This window comes from Lissotriton helveticus, chromosome 5_1 (genome assembly GCF_964261635.1).
Source record: "Lissotriton helveticus chromosome 5_1, aLisHel1.1, whole genome shotgun sequence".
Lineage (NCBI taxonomy): Eukaryota > Metazoa > Chordata > Amphibia > Caudata > Salamandridae > Lissotriton > Lissotriton helveticus.
In genome coordinates this window covers 722,922,244-722,949,291 of record NC_136065.1, presented here as the reverse complement: position 1 = coordinate 722,949,291, position 27,048 = coordinate 722,922,244, and the positions used below count along the sequence as shown (strand labels likewise).

The 27,048-nt window shown below is 44.4% G+C and overlaps 1 protein-coding gene across 1 annotated transcript in view; it reads left to right on the top strand.

Annotated features, from left to right (window-relative positions):
- Positions 1 to 27,048, top strand: part of LOC144754871 (lymphoid-specific helicase-like) — a 558,671-nt gene that overhangs the window by 387,810 nt on the left and 143,813 nt on the right. The window contains exon 18 of the mRNA XM_078643186.1: positions 16,363 to 16,479. Within this exon, the coding sequence (XP_078499312.1) occupies positions 16,363 to 16,479 (117 nt within the window). The remainder of the gene's footprint in view (positions 1 to 16,362; positions 16,480 to 27,048) is intronic.

Genomic DNA, 27,048 nt, shown 5'->3' with positions numbered 1-27,048 from the left:
GGAATACAAGAGGTAGCACAAATGCCGCAAATCGCAGGGCCACATTGTATACAGAGGCAGCAACTGAATATGATCGCTACTGCAATACCTAGAAAGGACAATACTTTCCATCCCCAGGCAGAAATTATACTCCAAAACCAACCGGACCATGTCCAGGTGCCTGGATTCTGGTGTAACTGATGGGCAATTTTATGAAGTCTGGTTATAGCTGAATAAACAGACGGCGCGTTATTAGGAATGAAAATGCAGCAACTAGATCCGATGACTCTACATGCTCCTCCTCTATCGGCCAGTATGACGTCAAGAACGAGACGATTTTGGAGCACGACAAATCTCATAGCAGATTGCTCTTCGGTTAAGTTACCTAGAGCAGAGGCAGTCTCATTCACTACTGCTTCAAGGGTTCTGGTTAATCTACGGATTAACTTACTATTCTGGATAGGTCCTATAAAGAAAAAGAATCCTCTATTGAAATCTGTATACTGTTCTAGAGCAGTTTCAGTTTGATAGACAATCGGGGACTCGATCTCCCTTCTATGTCTAATGTGTACTAGATGTGTGTTTCTATGATAATCAGATGGGGCTAGGAAAACTGGTGGCAGTAGGAAGGCAATGTAACAGGTTCCCTCCCAATCGAGGGGCAGACTAACATATGCGGTCTGACCACAAACAAAATAAGAATGACGTGAAGCTTTGAAAATAGATTTCCCACTGTCACTATACTTGACAATAGTAGTACAATCACTATGTCCTACATGTACGGAACCATTATTTCGGACACATAATTCGCCTTTGACTGGTAGTACTGAAATAGCAGGTAAGTCTGGAGTAGGATCAGACTGAACATTCAGAACCATGAAATTCGAAGAATAATTACCCAAATTATAAACTTCATTTTCTAGATCTAACCCTGTTCTGTGGGGAAGACCTTGCTTGTCTGGAAAACATGTATTGTTCAGAAGGGACGTATCATTTGAGGATGACGTTAACGTGGACCATGCTCCACATGAACCATTATGTGAAAACGGATAAGGAAAGAGTGGCAGAACTCCCTTCGGTGTCTGGAAAGGGGGGAGTCGACCACACACCCAACAATTAGTGGCATTGCTGGTCTGGTGTGAATAATGTAACATACGGATAAATGTGTTATTGCGCATAGCAAGACGATAGGATAGTTCGTGAGGAGGCAGATCACTAAACGTGTGCTCTACTGTAGCATTAGAAAACTTATTTACATGAGAAATTGGAAAACATAAATGAAATGCATAACTCGTGCAGGTAATCATCAAGCTTAAAAACAATATAAAACTTAGAAAAACGATACATCGGATTGAGTTTTGACTAACTCTCTCACTATGGGGGTCTATCTCATACATGTCAGATACCTGTCTAACCGTTTCACCTAGGGGAGGACTTAGACAATTAAACTGGCTGACTTATTTTACTAGACCGTAGCTTACTTTTATACTCCTGCTGCGGAGTTTTCTCTAACAGGGAGGGCTTGATATCAATGTCATTTGCGGGACAGTCCTTAAGAATAGTATCTTGGCAGTCTTTAAAATCTTGACAATCCTTGGAAATGTTCTTGGAAACAGTTTTTAGTCCGTGAAATTTCTTGACGTGTGACAGGTGCACCCACCCCTTCCTGCCTTCCAACTTGACGGCAGTACGGGTGGTTAGAAGGACTAACTTCGGCTCCTTCCAGCGAGGCTCCAGCGGACTTGAACGATCAAAATTGCGGACGAGGACCAGGGTGCCGGGAAGGATCTCGTGTGGCTTGACTTCAGTATTGTCGGGAAATGCAGCGGCAACCTGTGAACGACAAGAGTGTAGGGCAGACATCAAGGAAGCTAGGTAATCTGTCAGCATATTACTGGAAACATCGGTAATACTTCGGGGTCTAGGTGTACCCCACATATTCGGGGGGCGGCCGAATACGACCTCATAAGGGGACAGACCTGATCTGGAGTGTGCGACCATGCGCATATAAAACAAAGCGACTGGCAGAGCAACTAACCAGTCTACACCTTTTTCTTGACAGACTTTGGCAATGCGGATTTTCAAGGTTTGATTATGTCTCTCTACGAGACCGGCTGCTTCTGGATGGCGTACACAATGGAACTTCCACTGGTACCCTAACAAAAGGGAAACGTGCTTCATTAGTTCAGATGAGAATGGCTGGCCGTTATCAGAATACACGACCCTAGGGAGTCCATAACGGGGGAAGAATTCACGAACCAACTGCTTGGCAGTGGTTGCGGCTGTGTAATCTGGGACTGGATATGCTTCTGTCCACCTGGACAAAGCGCATACAACTACAAGGACATACTTGAAACCTCGACATCGCTCCATCTGAATATAATCCATCTGGAGGACTTCAAAAGGGTGGTCAGGAGGTTGGAATCCACCTTGTTCCACCGGGACACTTTTACCTGGATTGAACTGGCAACATATCATACAGGTACGGACTTTCTGCTTGGCTGCAGCTCGTAAATGTTTGTTAAACCAAATGTTCTGGATACTGTCTAACATGGCTTTTTCTCCTAAGTGTGCTGGACTATGTGCGGTATTGATAATGACTTGAACCATAGAGTCGGGGAGAAACCATGTGGCTTTTCCCCTCGTCAACCATCCCTGATCTGTCTGGACCCCTCCTTGTTCGGACCATTTCTTGATTTCCTCGGGAGTAGCATGTAACTGGATATCTATGACATCTTGAGTAGGGTCCTTAACTGTCATACAAGTAGTCTGTTCGAGAGTGGATGTCGGTGTCTTGTTAACTGGTATGTCTGGAGTCTGTGCTGTAAGCTTGGCTGTTCGATCTGCTAGATCATTACCTTGGGAAATAATGTCAGTAACTTTCGTATGTGCCTTGCACTTCATGATAGCGATGTCGGTAAATGTATTGCATCTAACAGAGCTTGAATAAGGAGACCATGCTGAATCTTGGTTCCATGAGAAGTCATGAAACCTCTCTCCTGCCAGAGCACTCCGAAGTCGTGTACAACTCCGAATGCGTAGCGTGAATCTGTGTAAATATTAACTTTCAGGTTCTTGGCGTGTATGCAGGCTTGAGTCAGAGCAACTAGCTCTGCTGCTTGAGCAGACAGGGTGTCAATACGGTGTGTTTCAATAACTTCAGTGTCAGTAGTCACTGCATACGCGGCTACTAGTTCTCCTGTACTCGTTCTCATACATGAACCATCCACATAAAGTGTCAGGTCAGGATCTGGTAACGGAATATCTGTCAGGTCTTGTCTCGGCTTAGTCATAGTGTTAACTACTTCCACACAGTCATGTGTGGCAGGATTTGAAGTAACTGACGGTAACAGTGTAGCAGGATTTAGAACGTTGCAGCGTCTGATTTCTATGTGTGGCTGGAATAGTGTCAATTCATAACCTGTCAAACGTGCTATTGTCAAGTGCTGAGTCTGTGTTCGGTTTAAAAGAACTTCCACGGAGTGTGGAACTTGTACTGTCAGAGAATGTCCTAATACTATGGAATCACTTTGTCTAATAGCTAGTGCTGTGGCTGCAACTGACTTGAGGCACGCAGGCAGAGCCTGGGCTACTGGATCTAGTGTGCTCGAAAAATAAGCACAGGGCTTGTATTGTCCGGCTTGATCTTGTGTGAGAACAGATAATGCTGTACCATCGCGTTCTGTGACAAAAAGTGTAAAAGGCTTACTGTAGTTCGGTGTTGCTAGAACAGGAGCTTGGCATAAGGCTTTCTTTAATTCATTAAAACTAAGTGTATGTTCAGATGTCCAAGGGAGGGCAGTCGATACGGCTGCCTCCTGTGTCGTTAACTGTATCAGTGGCTTGGCTAGAAATGCATACTGAGGAATCCATTGTCTGCAGTAAGAAGTGAGGCCGATAAAAGCACGTACCTCCTTCTGTGTCTTGGGCTGAGGGAGACTCGCTATTAACTGGATACGGTCAGGTGTCAACTGCCTACCCCACTTGGACAGTAAGTGGCCTAAGTAGATCACTTGCTGGACACAGAATTGAAGCTTTGAAGGGGACACCTTGTGCCCCATCTCGGCTAGGAAGTGCAGAACTGTGAGTGACGCTCGCTCGCAAGCACGTTCAGAACGGGCAGTGATCAGTAGATCATCGACATATTGGAGCAGGGCAGTGTCAGTTGGCATGTGAATATTGTCTAGTTGTCTCTTAAGTGCTTGACTGTAAATACTAGGACTCTCTGTGAAACCTTGAGGAGCTCGTGTGAATTTATAGCTCCTTCCATTTAAACAGAATCCGAAAAGGTACTGGCTGTCTGGATGAATGGGGACACTGAAAAATGCATTCTTGAGGTCGATTACTGTAAAAAATATTGCCTCAGAATCAATGACTGTCAATAGAGATGAGATATCTGGATCAACTGGGTACTGAGGAATGATACATTTATTGAGTTCTCGAAGGTCAATCACTAATCGATATACTGGGGGTGCATTTGGATCAGTACGTTTCATGACTGGAATGATAGGAGAATTACATACATTGGAGTCAGTTTCTACAACTACTCCTTGAGCCATAAGCTCGTCAATAATTTTGGATAAGGCTGCTACAGCCTCAGGTGGCAATCTGTACTGTCTGATTTGTGGTAACACTACACCTTGCTTGAGAGTCACACGATGGGGTGTGATTTGCATGAAACCAACATCAGTTGGACCTTGCGCCCATAGATGTTGCGGGACATTTGACAATCTCGGATCAAAATCTCGTAATACATAGTGACCCTTGAAGTCACGTAAAAACAAACGTATCCCCTCTGGGGAACAGCAAATAACTGCACCTAATTCTTTCAGTGTCTTAATACCTAACAAATTTTCTGGACATGACTTCGTAAGCAATAGATCAGTAGTTCGGGACAATGGACCTACTTCTAGAGTAACTGGCTTTGATATCTCGTTTACAATAGGCTTTCCTGAAAATCCAAGGGAAACATTTCTAGAGCCTGAGAGCGGAGCCCCTGGAACCTCGTCGTGACTAATGGTAGTCCTACTTGCCCCTGTATCAATCAGAAACTTTCTGTCTTTCCCTAATACTTGACTGTGAACATAGGGACCTTCTTGATCTACAGGAATCTCGATGAGAGGCAAGCCTACCTCCCTCTCTAGGCTGTTTCATGAATACGCTTGATACTCTGGATACTCTGTCTGTGCATACTGGTACATCTGCTGTGTAACATGCTGTGTTGCAGCGATAGGCTGCGGTGCTGTAACTGTCTGTTGTGCATTCTGTGGCTGAGAAGTCTGTGAAACTTGTTCTTGTCTAGGCGGACGTGGTCTTTCTTTAGTTTTACCAGTGGCTATATTGTGTTTCAGAACTGCACACTCGTTTATGAAATGACCTGGCTGTTTACAATAATTGCATGTCCCTTTAACAGGAGCTGCAGGATGACTGGCTTGATTCGGACCCCTCTTCTGACTGTCTTGAGGAACAGATTGTGCAACTAGTACTTTCATTTTTGTGTCTTTCATACGTCTTCTCTCGTGTTCTTGCTCTTCTCTGATTCTATTCTGGTGATACTGGAGCATTTGGAGCATCTGGGACGGGGTACTAGCTTGCCAAGTACTTTCGACTTTCAAAACTCGATTTTTAACTTGTGGACTAGAATTCTCGACTAATTTAGTAACAAAAAGATGAGGGTATGACTCGCTACTCGTCTTCAAACCACTGTTTATTATAAAACATTTCTCAAATCTAGAATAAAAATCACTAGTGTCTTCGTCTTGTTTCTGTTTACAGGCTGAGATTGCATCCCAGTCTTCCTTTTTAGTGGCTAATAATCTAGGCAAAACTTGTATTAATAATTCTGGTAATTCTTAACATTTGTCTCCAAGACCGGTACCTGGTACACGTATCTTATCTTCAGCTTCTAGAGCTGTCCAATCGATCTTTTTCTCTCCCACCTCCCAATCCTTTTCCTTGAGTTTTTCATATATGCCCGCAGGCAACAGGACTTTTAACATTTTAATTATATCCGGATATGTGTATTCTCCCATACGGAGCATGTCTTTTAATTCTCGGTGGAACCCTGCTGGATCTTTGTCGTGACAGGGAATTAATTTCTTCATCTCTAAGAGTTCCATCTTGGTAACTGGGGTGTAAACAAATACTCGTTGCATTTCACCACCCACTGTCCTAACTGGGTGTACTTCTCGTAACGGATGCTGTCTATCTATATAAAACGGTTTACTTTCTGGAGGTGAGACATGAACAAAATGCGGATTTAGGAACGTTCTATATTTGTGGCGCTGTTCTAGAATGACACTAATTAAATCGGTGCCTAAACCTTTCCATCTATACTGGAGTAACTCGTTCAGGACATCATGTAACGGACCTGGATCAGAATGTTGACCCTCATACAGAGTAATGAGGTGTTGGATCATATACATACCCACCAGTCGCTGCTCGGCTGGGGGCAGTTTCAGAAACATTTGTGCCACTATTTCGTCTGGAAAAGTGGTAGAATCAGTAATCCATCGGACTGCTGATCGGGCTAGTTCTTGTTCATGCATGGTACTAAGTTCACTATAACCGATTCGTGATTTCAGAATGTGATCGGTAGCTTGAAATACTTGTTCTAGAGAGCCTTGTTCTGGTGCTGGAAGAGGAACAGTTTTCTTGTGTTCTAGGCGTAAAATGTCGGTCTGGAAATCTAGATTTACCTACATACGCTATTCTGGCAGTGTTCTCGTCGTCTACCTCTTCAGTAGGAGAGTCATTTTCTTTCTCGCTTCCTAGAGCTTCTTTGCGTTGTTCGTGTAACCTTATTTCTTTACGTATTTTCTTGTACATACTCTCTATACTATTGAGTGTCTTGTGCTTACCCTCGGCTATATTATCACTCCACTTTGTCAGAATTTTCATTTCGGTCGGATCTTTAGTCGGGGAATCTTGTTCCCTAATTAAACAATTGATCAGAAACTTTAACAGCATGAACTGGATCTCAGATTTTCTGTGAGACATGACTTCACCAATACTTTCTGGATCTTGTCCTGTACGAATGAAACGATACATTCTGTCTAGATCTTCTTTCATATTCGGTAGGGTGTCCAAATACTCGGTCACCCGTCTTACACGTAATGAATATATAACCATACTATCATCACCTGGGACCGGATCATAACGGCATTCGGTAAGAGCTCGTCTGATATCTGCAACAGACTGATGTTTGGGCGTGCGCTGTAACGCACGTTCATGTAACTCGACTGACGTTACACGTTTGTGTGGCGGCGGGGTTCCCGGAGGACCTCCTCCCGCGGCCCCTAAACTGGAATCGTCGACTGATACTCTTCGTGCTGGCAGAGTGACCAGTGTAGCGGGTACTTGTAATGTAGGCTGGACCGGGGGTACCGTAACAGGTGCTGTAACAGGTGCCCCGGTGACTGGAGGAGCAGGATTTACATTATTTACAGGAGCTGGCGGAACAGGATTTGCATATTCTGGGACTGTGTCGTCCAAATAGGACGGGAGAAAAATATCAGCTGCGGTCGGTTTGTGACGTAGCTTGGTCGGAACTAAGGGTGGCGGAAAATTACTGGATGCCTCCGGGGTTGCTTTTGGCAAGCCCTCGGCAAGAAGAGGATACATACCCTTAATGAGGGCATTCCTCTGTCTGTCTGACTGTTCGGTTTTAACTCGTTCACCTATTTCGATTAATTCCCTTTCTTGGGCTCTTTCTAAGGATTCTCTACTTAATTCTGACTTTCTGATTTCTTTTTCGGTTCTTTTATGAGATTCTTTGCGCCATAACTCGATGGCATCTTTCTGTGACTGTCTGGCTTTCTTTTTCCATAATGCTTCTTCTACTCGCATGATGCACTCGGCATCCCATGTACCCGATACGGGCCATCTATACTTTTCTTCTAACTGTTTGGTGTACTCCACCCATAAATCTAGGTATAATATGGCACTTATGCCATGCTTATGATACATAAAATGACCTGGACTGTCCCTAGGCGGGACAGGAACTGCTTCTTCTAACAGACCTTTTCTAGTTCTTAACTGACGTAACTTTGAAAACAATGGCATGACTGAGCTGGAGTCTAGACACAATACAATACACAATGAACACGATAATCACTGAGGGTACACCACTTTCATACCACGACATTGAAATACATGAATGACATTTAAAATAACAGTTCGGACAAAATACTACCTGGAATACTGGAAACAGAATACATGAATTTCTCGAGAACAGAACGGACTAGAACAGAAACGAGATGCACTGCTAAAACAGTACGAAACTTACCGGTCTCATAAAGAGACACGTCAGGACCCGCATCCACCTAAGTGGACACTTCGTGTTGGATCTGTGTACCCAAACCCACGGACCAGAGACAATGAAATTGACCCTGTCTAGATACTACCCCAGCAACGGTACTCACCGGGCAGCAAGAACGGAAGGCCTCGGACTGGACTGGACTACTACGACGCCGGACGGACGAACTTCGGACTTCTGTTACGGGTGGGCCTCCGGATACCTCGGACCTTGGACTCTCGGCTTGGGCTCTGGTCGGGACTCGCCGCGTTCCTCCACCGCCTCGTCTGGATGCTGGACCGCAACCTCCGTCTCCTCCGTGGGCCTGAGGGATACTTGAAGCAGAAATATCTGCACGTGGCCGGTATGGTTCCGTCACGGCTGCAGAGGATCAGGGGGCTTGCGTGGCTTCACCGGCGCGTGGGGAAAGGGCAAGTCCCTATTCGGGCGCCATTATGTGGTAAATAAATAAATAATACCTCTATTTTTGACTAGATATACAATAACAGATAGCTCAATAAATAAGAGTCAAGATTCGAGGTAGTAGGAGTTTGCAGGTTTAATACAGCATAAAGGACAGGAACGGGACAACCTGCACGGGAATAGGATGGCAGCGCTGCACGGGGCAGGGACAAAGGAATGGGATGGCAACTTTTAATAACAGTGCACAAGTATATATACTTAAACAAAATACATGGTATTCAATACAATAGGCGTAACAGTAGGCAGGGCCTATAGCAGTCGCGAGAGATAAGGCAGAAAGTAGGTGTAACAAGAGGCGTGAACAGGGCGTATACATAGACATGTGATGTAAACGTAACGGAATATGTCACAAATGGGCGGAAACATGGAGGGGCTACCTAAGGAGCCGGGACCTCTAACCTAGTGGTGCGCGCAAGCTGGCAATGACGTGTTACTAGGGAGAAGCTGGGGGCTATGACTTCTGAGCTAGAAGGAGAGACGAAAGTCTGGAGAGTCAGAGCGACATGTACCTAAACACTATCTAGTATCTGATGTTTAGAGAACATGTTGATAGAATCCAAAAGTTATCAGGGCAAAGGCTAACAGACACTAAGACTGGTGCATGCATTATTCTACATGTAGTGTGTGTTGAGGAATATTAAATGACCATAAATACAGTATTTCTCTTACATGGAGACGTAAAGGCTAGACGATGACTGAAACTATTGATGCCATTCAGTAGCTTAGGAATGCAGAGAAGGAGGGCTGGACTGATAACTAGAATCATAACATACTCTTGGCAGACTGGGAGGCAGAGCCAGGCCGAGCCGGGCACTGTGAGGCAGGAAGTAAGTGAAGGGTCAGGGATACAGGTGGGGGCTGTATCGCTCCTCGGAGAGGGTTCAGGAGACTGGAGCTGAATCTGAGTCCGGGCCCTTTTGAGGCCTAGAAACGGGGATTTTCAATGAAATAACGTGCACACTGAGAAACGTGGCAATGTAGCTTTACATAGGCCTAATACTCGTAGCTTTCACGAGAACTGGAAACTGGCATACTAGAGATGGACACAACTGTAATTGCGTCTTTAATCGATCATGGGGAATGCATATTAATCATGCACATATAGCATAAGATGGGGAACACGTAGGGACACAGAACATGGCAAAATTGACTTTTCCACACCATAATAGATCTCTTCGCGGACGGCAAACACCAAATGCCGAGACTTCGCCTCAAGATTCTACCGACCAGGATTGAAAGGGAATGCCCTTTTGATAAACTGGTCAGGGGAATTTGTGTATGCCTTTCCACCACTTCCGCTGATCCCGAAGGTGGTGAGCAAGCTAGCTCACTCGTACACACAGATGATTGCCATTGTCCCCGATTGGCAGAGACAGTGGTGGTACAGGACCTTCTACATCTGTGTCCTCACAGGAGGCTGCCGTACAGGCCGGACCTGCTATCCAGGATGAACGGGAGGATTCATCATCCCAACCTTCCGTCACTGAACTTGGCAGCATGGCTCCTGAGGTCATACAATACGGCCAGCTAGGACTGCCACAGGACTGCATGTCCATTTTTAAAGAAGCGAGACGGCCTTCCACAAGGCATTCCTATGCATGCAAGTAGAAGCGTTTCTACATGTGGTGTATGCAGAACAATTGTCATCCTATCAAGGGTCAAGAAGAGGTCATTCTCTCTTACCTATTATATCTGGCTAAAGCAGGATTGAAATGTAATTCCATTAAGGTGCACTTAGCAGCTATAACAGTTTATAGGCGGTCACCTTCCCAACCTTTTTTCCAGTTACAGGCTGTGAAAGATTTTCTGCAGGGCTTGAAGAAGGTCTACCCTCCAATACGCCCTCCGTCACCCCCCTGGGATTTGAACCTGGTGCTATCGAAATTGATGGGGCCTCCTTTCGAACCCATTCATAAAGCAACCTTACAGCATATTTCTTGGAAGGCTGCTTTTTCTGTAGCAATCACGTCAGCCCACAGGGTGAGCGAAATTCAAGCTCTGTTCCAAAGAGCCTTACACAGTGTTCCATTTGAATAGGGTGGTGTTGAGGACACATCCCTCTTTTCTCCCTAAGGTGGTGTCAGATTTCCATGTAAACTAGACCATCTCTCTACCCACCTTTTTTCCCAATCCCTCTACTCCAGGTGAGAGGGCCTTGCATTCTTTGGACCTCAAAAGGGTTTTAAAATTCTATCTTTATAGGTCCAAATCTGTACGTAAGTCTGATCAACTGTTTGTCAATTATGGATCGATCAGATCTGGTTATGCAGCTTCGAAACGCTCCATCTCAAGGTGGATAGTTTCGTGTATCAAACTTGCCTACCAATTGGCGCAGAAAACCCTGGGGTTTTCTCCCAAAGCACATTCCACCAAAGGAAAAGCGGCTACTACAGCTTTTCTTCATAATGTGCCCATGTCTGAGATTTGTAAGGCGGCGACCTGGAGGTCCGTCCATACATTTAACAGACACTACTTTCTAGATTTCGACACTAGAGCAGATACCCAGGTAGGCCAGGCCTCCTTGCGGAATCTATTTAACAGCTGATGTTCAGCTGTTACAACCTTTGGTTGGGTCATGTTTCTCATTTACCTGCAGGTGATTGATGGGCTTGCTATTCTATTCAGTGCTTATGACTATTGATGAGGATCCCCTGGAAGAGTAGGATAAGTTACCTACCTGTAATCCTAGTTCTCTTCCAGGGGTATTCTCATCAGTCCTAAGCAACCCACCCACCTCCCCAGGTAAATGAGATGATGTCAAGGTGTTTATAGTTTGCATAACCCTGAAAGTCAGGGCTCAACAACAAAGAACGGACCTGTCACCCCTGAGGCATGATGGGAAGCCAGGGGTCAGGGCTGCCTTAAAGGCACAGTGCCAGTTTTTGTTGAAAATGCTTTCATTTTCTTTGCTATTGCTTTACAATGCAGCCTGTGGGCTAACAATGTCTAGTTTATTTGCAATTTTCACGATATGAGTGTTTGGCTCATTAAAACAGAGTTCAAGTGCTATTTGACCTAATGTGTGTTTTTTATATACTTGCAAATAGTCTTTTAAAGGATAATTACATTGTTTAACCTCCGTATTGGGTCTGCATTGGTGTGAGAAAAAATTATATATGTACATACATATATGTGGATCTAGATATGATTTCCATATATAATTTGTATATTATTTCCGGGGTCCCCGCACATCGCCGGGAATATTCTGTGCTTTTTGACAGTGGTTCCCAATCTGTGCGTCATGGCACCCTGGTGTGCTATCAAATCAAGCTAGGGGCGCCGCAAACAGATTGGGAACCACTGAACCATGAGCATAAATCACAGGCCTGAATCCTCCAGCACAGACTCTTAGAAGCCAGCTGGCTGCCGAACTGAACAGTTTTGTAAGCACAAAGGTCTGGCAGGAAATGCAACACTCAAACAATATTTTATGTGGAGAAATTGTGAAACGGTTGCTGTACTCACGGTTAAATTAAAGGTTATCCTCCAGAATGGCAGCTAGTCACGCGCATCATTAGGATTGATGTTTTTTACATTTTTTGGTGGCACCACCGAACACGGTTTAATATGGTTACTATGCCATTTCCTTACTTTTGAATTGTTAGTATTTCCTTTGAAACTTTAAATACCACACAAGACCGTGGGCTTGCAGGTTTTTGTATGCCTCAACGTTTCCAGTTCCTGGTAGCTATTTAAAGCTAAAGATTTAAATCCGTGCTTTTTGGATTTATTCCGAAGTGTCTTGATGACAAACATGCAGAGGGGGCAGAGTTCACACGAGTTAATAAAGGATAAACAAGTTTGTTTTATGAGTATTGCATATGGGAACAGATGTATAGTAGAGGACAGTTCTTTCATGAGATTATTCCATTCCGTGACCAAAATATATTCAACCTATTTTGTAACTGGGAACAGAGTGGCACTTCAAATTTCTGTACATTCTGGGTTGCCACAATTGGGAAGTAGAGTCGGTTCATATGTCTGTAATAATTAGATAGTGGTACAAAAGGGGGTGGTGATGGACGGAGCATCTGAACCAATCAAACACTCACACCCAGTCAAAAGATCTGGGTTTGATCCATCACCGTTCTTTAGCCCACTCTGCCACCCCAGTTCAGACATGGCTATATGCAAATCAGTCTGACCCTGTGCCTCATGGGAACAGTCCAGCCCGAACTGCCAAGCCATGCCTTCCCTGGACCGGAAACAAGCTTCCGAGGACCGGTTTCTGGTATTACAGCCGTCTTCAGCCCGGCTTGCTTGAATCCAGTGGCAAAGTGAGCAAGGGACTCACGTCTGAGCATACCCTGCCAAACTTATGGCGGCCAAAGCGGTACAAAAGGGGGTGGGGATGGACGGAGCATCTGAACCAATCAAACACTCATAATTAGATAGCTTGTCAATTAACAGTTTCTACATTCTTTTGGGCAGTATTTAAAAAAACAATTTTAGGCACATATACAGAGATAGAAAGCTACAACCATTTCCTTTGTCTTTTTCAGGACAAAAAGAAAAATTGTTTGGCTTTTTAAGTGTATCTATCATGTCCACTTGAATGCTTGCATTGAACTGCATGACTAATTAATGGTTAACTATACTACTCTGTTCACTCTATCCAGCTGGGATGCATTGGCACATTAACGTAAACTCGCGAAAGGGGCCAATGAGAACTGTTTAATTAGTCCCCCGTCCATCTGCCTCTTCACTTGGTTTCTAGGAGTGAGCCCCGCTCTCTAAAGGCAATTTTTTTTAAACATAAAATTGTTTAAGAACATTCCATATGCAGACCCCACTGCTGAAAAGTATTCTTTCTGACATAACCAATTAGTTTTTTATTAAATAATTGTTATATTTTTAATTTGTTACATCATCTGATTATAATACCTGCATCGGCTTCATCCCAAATATTCTCAGGGTGAAAAATGTATTAACTTCCGAGGTTAGGCTTACATATCCCCACCCACCAAAAAAAGGTACATCTGGGGAGTCGTGGCCAATGGCTAATAGGTCAAGGGAGTCGTGGGTCAAAGAAGTTTGGGAACCACTGGCTTATGACTTTGATGATACCCCTGGAAGAGAACTAGGATTACAGGTAAGTAACTTATCCTTCCTCCTGAAGTTTGCAATGTAAATTCGGCAGCCCTCCACCAAGACAATGTACGCCTGTCGGTGGGACAAATTTGTAAAATATTGTACAAGATCTATTGATCCTCTTTCTGCTCCTCTTGATCGCATTTTTTGTTTTGACCCTTGCCCAGCAGGGCTGTAATCTGGGCACTGTCCAAGAGTATATTTTGGCCCCTTCTACCAGACCAACCCTCTTTATTTAATCCCCTGTTGCAAATGGATTTCTTAAGGGCCTTGAACTTGTTTCCACCTGTCCCTTTTAGCATGTGTGAGTGGGAACTTAATTTGGTTCTCACATTCCTGATGTGTGCTCTGTTACACATCTTATTTCTGGCTACTTATCATCAAAACAGCCTTTTTAATGGCAATAACCAATACTAGGAGTGCGAGCTAATCGAAGGCTGTCATCTAAGCATCCTTACCTAACCATCTTCCCTGATAAGTAGGTGCTTCACACTAGGGCCTCTTTCTAACCAAAAGTAACACATGGGATAATCTGTCACATTATGCACTTTTTATTAGCTCCGCTTCCCTCTAAAGAAGAGGAGCTACTCCACCATCTGGACCCAAAACGAGTGAGGTCATTCTACCTTGAATGCACGAAAGAGTTCCAGGTGGGCGACCAACTCTTTGTGGGTTAAGTGGAACAAAGAAAAGTTTTGCGGTGCAGTAAAGGACTCTCGCGATAGGTCGTCCGCTGGATCTAAATTTGCTACGGTCTGGCCAAAAAGCACCCTCCAGTAGGCTTAAGGGCTCAATCCACCAGAAGTAAGGCTGCTACCACGACGTTGCAAGTTGGAGTTCCTGTCCTCTGTCAGGCATCAATGCGGGCATCCCTGCATACTTTTACCAAACACTGCTGCCTGGACAGTCTAAGTCTGAAGGGATGGCCTTTTTGGTCCCTCTGTCCTTCAGGACTTCCTGGTCTAAACTTGTCCACAGTCCCTCCTCCGGGATGGTATCGCTTGGTTATCTATTCAAAGGTAAGGGATATGCGGTTAAATGTGTATCAGATGGACAAGTTACTTGCCTTTGATAAAGCCTCATCTGGTAGATATAATTTAGCTGCAGATTCCTTACCAACCCACCCATCCTTCCCGCACTGTGGACCGGTTTCTAGAGTCAGGGATGACCCCTTTGAAGGCCCTAGTTCAGAAACACACCAATGTCAATGCACATAATTGCTCTGCGCTTCTTGCGGGGCAAGCCATGAAAAGTGACTGGCGTCAGCAGGCCGAGTTGGTGCCTATGTAGATGCGGATGTCACAACGGCAAAGAATGTGCCAACTATGTCATGTGGAGCTGACCTACTCCACCTATCCGCATGCAGGAGTACTGCTTGGCAAAAGATCTGCCAGATCCAGTGTGATGCCTGGGAAATTCAAAGGTAAGGAATCTGCGGCTAGATGATGCCTCTACCAGATAAGGCATTACCAAAGCTAAGTAACTGACACATTTATGATGAAAAAGGTGGTGTGCTAGTTCTGCAGATAAGGATGTGCAAAATCTCCAGTGATGTATTTTTTTTATGGACAATCTAAATAAAAACTTCTTGCAACATATAGTCAATCTATAACGTTGGAAAGTGGTTTTATCCATTAACTCCTCAATACGCGTTTTACTATTGGGTACAACAAAATGCTACAAGAAAAAGGCTCATTAAAGAAATGTGAATATTGCTTCAGTCTAACAGCATAGAGGATTGCCATTGGTCTCTTTAGTGCTAGAATTACTGGACCGCTTACTTTTTTGGCACACATTAGCGTTGGTGGTCCTGAATTTGTTGGACACAGGAGGATAATTAATTTGATGGTAATTTTTCCCTATATGGAGCCATTTTTGTTTTTAACTCCAGCTTTAGAACTGGTAAAATTAGGAAATTGTATCAACATACAGGAGTTGAGGTAATACACAGATAATGTATGATCTTTTTAGATCATAGTTTTCAAACTTGCTAATCCAATATCAGACTGTTGCTTAAGTAAAATGATAAATATACTGTTTAGACCACTAGTGGTAATCCCGATAGCACAAACCTTAAACAACCAAACTACTCGGGCACACATGGTGTCCCCCTTCAAGTGTGAATGGTCCATTTGGCTGCTCGTTTCCCTGTTCCACTGAAATTCATGTTCTTTACGGTTTATCAAGGGATTCCTTTGTCACCCCCGCCACCCACATTGCTCTTGGTACCCCACCCTTACCAAATCCCCACACTTTCTACTGCCATGTTAATACCTTTTTGTATTAGAGCAGGATTGCAAAACTATTGCTTATGATGTGCAAAGACTGTAGAATGTACAAATCCAAACGTTTGTGTTGTAGTTGTTTTGTGCAGTAGATATAAGCTGTGTTTATTGGTCGTTTCTCAATGTAAACTTGACCAAATGTAATTTGCTTTACAAATTTTAGGTTACTGTAATTAGTTCTGCATTTACATGTATTACATTGTAATTCAGTGGTCTTTCATTTTTCAGATGCGTAAATTTAGCATGGATCCTGAAGTTTTTATATTTTTGGTGAGCACCAGAGCAGGAGGCCTTGGAATTAATTTAACTGCTGCTGATACAGTCATTATTTATGACAGTGATTGGGTAAGTAGTCCTAACAAATTCGAACATTTAGTTGTCAGTTAATCTAGATTTCCTTTAGTTTGAATTACAAGTAGTTTTTGTTTATAACACTTGCCTAATATTTGGTTTAGAAAGTAGGTATGTGCCTCTATCCTTTAAGTGTTTGCTTCTGAAGGACAGACCTGTTAGTTGGGCATTAGTCCTGAGCCCCTATGCTTCATATCCTTTTCCTGGGCTATGCATTTTAAGGAAAGCTGCTGCAACATCTGCTCATGGCATTAGAGACTGCATGAAGACAGAGCCCCAAATTCAGTTTGTCGTCTTCCCCTAAACCCTGTCTCGAATCTAGAGCGGATACCCTTGTTAGCTTTTCTAAACAGGTGTCCCTTCCCGCTGATTGAGGCTTTCTACAGGGCAACGTTTGCCACGGTTTGAATGCTCCCCCCACCCCCTTTCTACTTTGCACCTCTTTATTTTTGCCCTTTGGCAGGAACTTTGCTTCCAAGGTTCATCAGTGTCATGCCCTGCATGTCTATGAAGGTGACCCAAAACTACTTCTGAAAGACTATGCTCAAACGATCCAGTGGCCCTACTTAATCTACATCTTAAATGACATCAGTACTGTTACTGAGTTAGTCATCCACCTTCCTGACGTACAGTACACATTTACAGGCTGCTATGGGTAAAACCACATACCACTTGCAGAAAATAGAATTTCTCTTAATGTGCTTGTAATTAGGACAGATACGTTTTCATGACCTTATTATAAAAGCTGACTGTGATGACAGTAGTAAAGCACATGTCTCCTCTACCTCCATGCTTCAACACAGCTATCAAAAGCAGAAAAGAAGTTGGGAGGAAAGCTTGCAAATAGTCTAACCCTCTGACAAGGGCTCTGGATAGCGTTCCAAACTATTGTTTTCACCCACACTCAATGCAGAGGTCCACCTCCAGCAAATCAGTACTGACAGTCCTCCTCCTGGGAGCAGTCTTAAACTGGGTTTCTTATGTTCATCTAAAGGGGACTTTGCATGGCCATTCAGGATCGACTTTAGACATGAGGAGCAAACTCCTTACAGATTTGCTTACGGCGTACCAGGGCAGACAATAGTCTTCCATGCCCACCACAAACCGCTCCAAATGTTTTACTGTTTAAGATTGAGACTTCAGTCAAGGACTCTTTTTGGACCATGGATGCCAAAGTGCTGGGGTTAGTGAAAGTGCTATTCCACATTCGTTGACCATAGTGATATCGCAAAGTTACATGTCTTCCCAGCAAATGGCATATGACCCTGATGACTTAACATGAATTGGATCACTAAAGTTAACAGCCCTACAAGCCTTACATTTATAATGAAATACCTCAAGGGTTACTAAATCAGATAGGTCTGTTTTAGTTACCACTAATATTTTAAGTAACATACTGACAAGAAATGTGAGTGGTGCACGCGTTGCCTACCCATGTGCAACTATTAAATACCATAAACCTGGGTGGCAGATGGCTTAAACGTGTTTCCAAGACAGCACATTTAAACAGTGTTGTGTGACAAGCCTAGGGCAGCTCTTTTAAATATAGTTGGAAGTATCCCAACTGGGGTGCAGGATCTGTACGCTGCACAAGGGGACTTGGCGCAGAAAAAAGAAAAGGTCTCATTTAAAGATCTTCCCACACTATTCTGTAAATTAAAGTTGTTTTCACTCTCACACTAAAGAGTTAATTGGCACTGGCATAGATTCCCCAATATGTGATCCGATTTAGTCAAAATATTCTTTATTCAGCATTTTTAAATAACACCATAAAAGTACAGTTTAAAAATGACAATATAGACAAATATCATTACAAAACACCTTATAGGGGACACAGGTACTATTAATAATTTATAATATTCATGAGACAAACATACTTCCCACCAAGTACTTGTGCAAATGTAATTAATATTTAATTAGCAGATAACTCTAGTGTCTTTTAATTTAACTGCTGCTCTCAAAAAATGTATCACACAAAGGAGAGTCAGGGGATCTCTGGCCATTTTTTAAAATTCAAGAGCTTCCTTCACATGTCCGAGATTGGCCTTTTTCAACAAACCTATTAAAAAGCGACGTCTGGGCATAAGATACAATGGGCATATTAGTACAAAATGAGGGGTATCCTGCGGAGATCGATGATCGCAGCCGCAGGGCCCCTTTGACTCAATTGAGTTAGTAAAACCCACCGGTTCAGCCAAAAGGTGGTGTTTAAAAATTGAGTCTAAAACGTGTGAATAAAAACCTATCCTGGGCATTGTATATGAGGGCGAGATAAGGCTCCAGACCTCTGCAGGACCTTACTATAGCGTGTGCCTGGACTGAGTGTTTATTTCTGTCCTTTAGTTCTCGAACTCTGGCTTTGTTTGAGAAGCATCTCTTTTACTCTGACCTGGTCCCGATTTATTATACGGGATGGTGTCAGGAAAAGATCCTCGCATCCTATGCTTTCCAAACCTCCCTTCACATATTTAAGCCAGGGAATGGACAGTCCCTTTTCTCTGCCCATACAGTCACTTATTATCTGTTTGGTCAGTCTGGCTTCTGGATTAACCCAGATCTTTAGCCAGGCAACGAGAGGCCAGCACCCCACCCTGTCCTCTAGGTACTCACATCCTAATTCTTCATGTATGATCTGGGAGGGGACACACTGGGGTACTTTAAGGAGCCTTCTCAAGTGTTTATTTTCCTCCACTTGCAATTTAGGTACCTCCACCATCCCCCACAGTTCTGCCCCATATGCCACTTTGGCATAGCAAATGGAGTTGTATAAAGTCAGCATCTGCTCAGGAACCATCGCCCCAATCTACGACCAAAATTCATAATTGCTCCTGTGCTTGATACTAGCTTGTTACAACGTTCCTCGATCAGTGATTTAAAATTCAAGCCCCTATCAAAATTCCCAGGTATGAGAAGGTCTGAGCCTTCGCTATACTCGCTGACCCTATTTTATAATTAACATTTTTCCCCAGGTTTTTTGGCCCCACCTCCATGACATATGATTTAGACAGGTTGGCCGCTAAGTCTAGGCTACTCATAAAATCTATGAACCGGTCTATCAGTCGTTGTAATCCAACTGGGGTGCGAGCCAGCAAGAAGAGTCATCTGCATAAAGCAAGACGGCAATTGGCCTGTTTCCTATTCTGGGTGAGTCCACTTTTAGTCTCAGTAAAAACTGTTCAAGGCCATTAATGTATATGGAGAACAGGAAGGGGCCAAGATACACCCCTGCCTGACCCCACTGGTACACCTCAAGGGCTCAGTGGTCTCTCCCTCCAGGTTATACCTCACTTTGGCAGAGGTATTGTGATGGAGGTCTCAAAATCCTAATTAGGCCACCCTCTACCCCTAGGTTGGCCAAAATAGTCCACAACTTCGCCCTATTTACACAATTGAAGGCTGCAGCTAGATCCATAAAAGCTAAATAGACCTTTTTCCTTACTGGCTTCTGTATATTTAGTCACCAATAGGTATAGATTTAAACACTGGTCAGTTGTAGATCTGCTTGCCCGAAAGCCATACTGAACATCATTGAGAATGTGGTGTTCCTCTTCCCAACTCATCAAGCGGTTCAGAATGGCCCTGCCCAGTACTTTGGCTGTTACATCTATCAATGATATCTGGCGATAGCACTGGGCAGAATCCCTACTCCCTTTTTTGAAAATAGGCACTGTTGTGGCCGTTGACCATGAGCGGGGTAGCCCTGAAGATATAGCGGCATTTATTACTCTTGTTAGGACTGGGCCCCACAGTTCCACATTACTCAAAAAGAGGTCCGGCGGGATCCCTGCCGGGCCTGGGGCCTTGTTTCTTGTCAGGCCCTTGATACCACCCGTGATTTCCTCTAGAGTGAATTCGGGCACCTCTGTCCCCCACCCCCGTTCTCCTCGTGCACCTCATTCTCAGTGGTCCCCCTATTGTATAGTCCTCTGTAATGTTCCACCCACTGTTCAGGAAGCACATTAGATGCTATTTGTGGGCTATTGTCATCCTGAAAACTGGGCCTATTGACTATTGTCCAAAAAGTGGAAAGGTCTCTTCTTTCAGCCGCTTCTCTGAGATCTTCCCACGTTTTGGTTTGGAGCGTAATTTTCCGGCGCCTTACTGATTTTTTTTTTATAGATTAGTCTACAGTCCATGACCCTTTGCTTATCTCTTGGCTTGTTTTTAAGAGCCGTTTTTAGATTCCTTTGGGCTAGGGAACACCCTCTATCGAACCATTTGGGCTCGTTCCTCAACGCGCCCCTTCATGTGTAGTAGGCTATCTACTAACCGCCCTATCTCTTCAAACGCCTCAACGGGCATGGTTCCGTTAACCTCTAAGTTTAAACATGCCTCTATTTGCTGTTTCCCCTCTCCCAGCAGTGATTTGTAAACACTTTCGCCATTTATCTTAGACCATTTTAAGCGCCGCCCTTGATCCGTAGCCCTCACCCTGATATCGCCAATCTCCTAGTTAAGTTTCTAACACATGACACTGCCACAGTCACTGTTGGTGGGTTATGGTCACTGTAACCACTACAATCAATGGTGAAGCCCAAAATTCTCTGTTTTAGCAACTGGGAGACAAGTATGGAATCCATGAATGAGCCATGTCCTCCTCCTTTAAAGGTGGGGTTAACCTGCTTGTTGGGTGTAATGGATATCCGGTCCGTTGTATGTTCCATATTATAACTATTCAAGACCTTACTCAGTTCCCTTCCTTCCGCAGTGTGATCAAAATGGGCTCCCTCTTCTACATTACAGGATGCCCATGTTTTCGTGAATGGTATCAGATTCGAGCACAAGTGACAATTAAAATCCCCTGCTATTAAAATCGATGGGGTCATAGCGCCCTTTTCCCGCTCTTTCTGTGACCCCAGTCTTTCCTCCAGCTCTCCGGCTCTACAGCCTCCCGCGTTATAAAAAATAACTAGGATTAAGTTAAGGTCTTTACATTTATACTGTCCAGCAATCATACAGTCCGAATTCCATTTTAGGTCCTTCCAGCTACCGTCGAGGGTCAGATGTACCCATATAAGTAGGCCACCCTTGGCCCTCCCCCTGCCCTGGATCTGACTGCTGGGGTGCCAAAGGATTTGAACCCGACCAGATTAAAATTGGACGGTTCCCCTTCCCACGTTTCCTGTACACAGATTACCTTAAATCTACTAATGTATTCAAACCACTCTGTATTTTGGAATTTGGCGGAGAGACCCGCCACGTTCCAAGATACTAATTCAAAGGTGCTCCCATACCCGCTATTAGAGAGTCCGGTGATTGGGGACAGCTCATTATGTTTCTGTGTAACCCTTGGGCTCGGTTGGTGTAAGTTCCCTTCTGCCTGATTACTCTTATTCGGGTATACCCCATTTAGGACCTCCTCTACTTGTTTTCTTGGTTGCGGTTCCCTTACCTGTTTTTCCTTTAAGTAGTCATCTGTTTCGCTAAGATGTCTGCCCCCCACCCCCCAATGGCGCCTAGTTATTAAACAGCGGGAGCGCGTACCTGTCCCTCAAGCGGGCAGCCTGATTCTCGTGTGTGTATGCCACCTGGGCAGCAATTGCCCAGCCCTTCCGCATCTTACTGTGACTCATTCCCCGCCCTCTGTTTGGCTGTCCCCCCACCCTCTGTCTTCCTCCCGGTGCCCTCCCATGTGCCCTTTATTTTCAGGTTTATAAAAATGACTTAAGTCATATGCCTCAACATTCGATTGCCTGCATGTTTGGGGTTCCTGGGTGACTTGCCGTGCTACTTTGGGGTCCTTAAAAGTCACTACAATACAGTCTCCCAGTATGTTTTTCTGCCTGTTTCCAACCCAACTAACTCTTCTTACGAAGAGAATCTTACAATGGGCACCTCGGGGCAAGGGTCTACTGTGGTTTAACCAGTGGTTTGTCTTGTTTTTAAGTTGGTTGTATGATTCCTCCACTTCTGCTTTCAGCTCAGGGACCCCCTGTCAGGACCACGACATAGGGTGCACAGTCTGGGGGTAAATCTAAGTGAGGCTGCAAATTCTTTGCAATGTTTCTTTTCTTCCCTTCATTGCCTAGTACCCCCTGTACCCTATCAGAAACTGTCGTCGCCTTGCCTCTCAATCTCCCCCCCCCCCCCCCCCCCCCCCCGGTTATCTCTTATCGGGGGTTGCGCTGGCTGATCCAACCTTGGACTAGCGATAGTATTTGGGGTAGTAACACCCTCCCTTTCATCCTCCCTTTGTGTTCTTCATGTCATTACCCTTTTCTATCTTCTCCACAATTCTGTCCAAAGTACACATTATTTCACCCTCCGCCTTCCCAAGTCTCTGTTCAATTGCTTTCAGTCTATTCCCAAAGGGCTCCAGGTGCGTGATGATGAGGGCCTCCATCTTCCTCCAGAATGATTCCTCAAGTGGAAAGGGACCTGCTGCAGCGACTGCGTCAGTATTATTTGGTGCTGTTCCTCCTGACTGTGCTCCTTGGGATTTGTTTGCAGTTACAGGGTCCGCCATTGGACTCTCTTCCTGACTGCCTTGCGGGCAGTTCTTAGCCTTCTTCCCTTTCTGTTGCATTCCAGGGTGGCCCACTCCATGCTTTCTCTTCGCCATGGCCCCCCCAAAGCTTTCGGCTAAGGGGTGGTGCTCCTCCGGGGCGGGGGGGGGCCTGCTATGTCTTATTGGGGCGGGTGCAGCCCCTGGGCCTGCAAAATTAACGGGCGCTGATATGTTTGTGTCCTGTTAATTCTTCCAGATCGACAGTTGTCTTATCAATCCTTCCTTGTTTTTTCTGGCGTCCTTACATTCTGAATGGACCCAAGGATTATCTTTTTAGAAATACTGGGTCCATCGAAAGGCGGGTTCCGTTAACGCTATTTCTTGTTCCAAGACTGAGGTGGCCCTAATAATGAATTGATAGTGTCCCTGCGACCCCCCTCCTCCTGTGCCAGTACGCAGTGACATATCGCCAAGCTTCAAGTTACAACAAGCATTAGCGTTACCTTTTCTGATGTCCGTTGCTTTAGAGGGGGCCCAGCCCAGCCTCTACCGGTCTCGAACGGGCTCAAACGGGCCCGCTCTTGGGGCCGGGCTTTGCCCGGCGCGCGTCCCGCGAAAGCGGGAGACACGAGGTCTGAAATAGGCTGCTGCCGGGGCCGGTCAGGTACTGGGGGCGTTGCCCTTCCTGCCCACATGCCTCTGGGGCTTGCGGTGTGCTCAGGGTCCAATGCTGGTGTAGCGCTGCGTCTCCCGCGAAGCGGGAGGCGCAAGGTCTGAAATAGGCTGCTGCCGGGGCCGGTCAGGTGCTGGGGGCGTTGCCTTCCTGCCCACTGCTCTCTGGGGCTTGTGGTGTGGTCAGGGTCCCAGTGCTGGTGTAGCGCTGCGTCTCCCGATTTAGTCACCTAATCCCATCGAAGTATATATATTTGGCTTCTGTAGTATATTCATTATATGTATGAGAAGCAGAGTGATAAAGGTATGTGAGTTCCATTTTGGACGTTCTGAGCCCGTTCCTGTGCAAGAGTTGGGGGGGGGGGGGGGGGGGGGTTGAAGAGTTTTGGGGGGTTGAAGTTTGGTGTTGGTGAGGTTTTCCCAGACAGTAGAAAAGTGTCGGGGTGCAGGAGGGAGGAGGCCTAGACAGTAAAGTAAGGACAAAAGAGACGAGGCTCCTTTAGAAGTTTGATTAGGTTCTTCCTGTAGCACTGCCACTTGGTAGATGGTGGGGTGAAGGAGGCCTATTCAGTGTGAGAAGGTCTTTTAGGATAAACCACCCATTGCCTCTTTCCTGATCACGGTCTTTATAGCTGTTCATAGGTCAGTGCAGATAGTGAACACCTCTTTGTGCCTCTATTGTGGTTGCTCCAGGCTAAAAATTATCCTGTTGTGAGGAGCATCACCCCAAACATAGGCTGTGGTTATAGAACTGTGTAGAGGTACTTGAAACCGAAATCACCCCAAACCAATTTTCCTGCCTGCAGATTTCTGAAAAAAGCTTTTCCACTACAAAGCTTTGTAACCATTATCACAACTCATGAAAAGCATATGGTAATTTTTACATGTCATTTCTCGCCTCCATCTAGGAGTTGTCCTGTGTAAAACTAAAGTTAAAAGGCTCACTCGTTTCTGACGCACTGGCTGTTAATCTGTGATTACGAGGCCCTTGTCAGTATGAGTTCATTGCACAGCAATTACAGTTGGGACTTGCACTGATTGGATTTACTTGGAGGAGAAAAAAGCAAGATTGTGGTAAAATCAAATTTGTTAGTGAAATCTTTGCTTTCACAAGTTTCGCAATTGCGTGAAACACGCCCTCCTTTTTCATCTGTTGCAGCACCCATTTGAAATCAAGTAGTTCATCAAAATAGTCAAACGCAGCTTTGATGCCATCCTGCAAATGGCAAAAAAAGGAAAGATTGTGATATCTATGCAAATTTAAATACAGGGTTGCATATCAAAACACGTGAATGCAAGAGCACCTTTTGCCAACACACACTCTAATATAGAAGCCAAAATCTGGACCTTCCAGAATTATCGGCCTACAAACAAATTGACCTGTATGTAATTAATTAATTCAGCCAGATTCACTTGTTTTAGACTGCGTTCCTTTGCTATTTAAACTGCAACCCTGCCATATCTGCACTGTAGCACTCACAAAAGCATATATTAACAAGCTTTGGCATAGCCAATAGGTCTTGCCTTTGGGACCTAAGTGTTTAGTCAAAGCTATTGGCTTTGCCATTGTGTTTAAGCTATGTTGTAGAGCAGATTGGCTGCTGTGCAGCATGTTGAAAAGTTATAGTATACTAGAGTTAGAGCTATTGGCACTGTACATGACAATGTCTTTTACCTATGTGTTTTGGTTTGGAGTGGATGTATGTGGAGTTGAACTGTGTAGTGTGGTGCGGATTAGTGGAGTAGAATTATGTGGTGTGGTAAATGGAGGGGGGTTGGGGATCTGTAAAACTTAATTTAGAAGACAAACTTAGGTGCTGCGGCAGCAATGGAGTTATGGGAAAAGAGGAGACTGGTGGGATGTGAGCCGTGGCAGCTCATCTGTTATGGCGGAGGAGCGTCGCCCCACAACTTTTGAGCAGTGTAAAGAAAAGGAAATATAAAATAATTGAGTTATGATGTGATTTCTTTGTGGTCGTGGCTGCTCTGTTCACGGAGCAGGGGAGGAGTGATTTGCTTGCTCCTAAGTGCGCAATGACTGGTCGGCCCTCTCGGGCCGCCTAAACCAGTCATGCACACTTTCTCTATTCTCCATGCAGGCTGCATCACAGCTCTTGTGGAGAAAAAGCCCAGGCCCTCATTTCCTGGTTTAGCATTGAACCAGGACGCTCAAAACCAATTGCAACGCTGCACTGAATGTGAGCTGTGTTTGCCTTAAACTAAACATTTGCCTTGAAATGATTTACCTATGTGTTAAAGAGGGGAGTGGATGTATGTGGTGCAGAGTGGATATTTGTGGGTTGGATTGGAATTGATAGTTGTGGAATTAGTGGAATAGTGTTGTGTGGATCTCTGTAGTGAAATTATGTGGCATGGTGTGTAGTATAATTATGTGGATAGCAATTATGTGGTATTAAGTGTGGCGTGGAATTATGTAAATTGGTATTTTGTGTAGTATAGTTGAATTATGTGGCGTGCGGTTTAATCTTGTGGCATGATGTAGAATTCTGCGGTTTGGTTGTATGTGGTGTTGAAATATGTTTGTTGAATTAAGTGATGTGGAATGGAAATGTGTGGAGTTGAATTGTGGTGATGAACTGTGTGACATTGAGTGAAATTATTCTGATTGAAATTTGGCATGGTGTGCAGTGGTTTTTTGTGTGTTTTGTTTGTGGCATAGTGCTTTTGGGGGGTGTATTTATCTGGTATTGAAATGAGTGTAAGTATGTGGAGTTGAATTAAGTTGTGTTGAGTGGGATTATGTGGAGTGTAATTATGTTGGGTGGTGTTGAATTGCGGGGCCAGTGATTGGTGTAGTGAGGCATTGTGTATGATAAGTTAACCTATCCTTTAAAACTGATGTGCAATGTTACCACATAGAAAATAGCCCATGATAGCAGTGTTCTCTGTCTCAAGTCTTTAATATCGAAGTATGTATGTTTTCAAGCCTGTATACCCAATTTTGAGTTTTTTTTAAGCTTGCTTTTGGAAGCAGACTCAGTTCTCAATGCCAGGAATTAATTTCTTTTTTACTATGTTTAAATAGACCTTTTCAAATCTTAAACACCCTTAGTGCAATAACCGCATTCTGGTAGTTTAATGCATAGAAAATTGAAGGCACATGTCACAGTTTAACAAACCAATATTTGTCTGACAGAACCAACAATGTTCAGCGGCCTCACTTGTGGCATGCGAGCATAGCAAATCGGATGGATGAATATCTAGGCATGTGATAGGGAAAACATTATTTTCAATATGGTGTAAATCTATAGTGTAGGTAGTGTAAACCTAAAACCCATGGTAGCCCCATCCCACGGAAAATCACCACAAAAGAGAAACCCAATTGTTCTGCCTTTCAAGTGGGAAAATGGAGTCTGGAAATCTGTTAGTACTAATTTTTGGGAAAACAGCAGGGGCGTGAAAAGGGCACCTAAGTTTAGGAC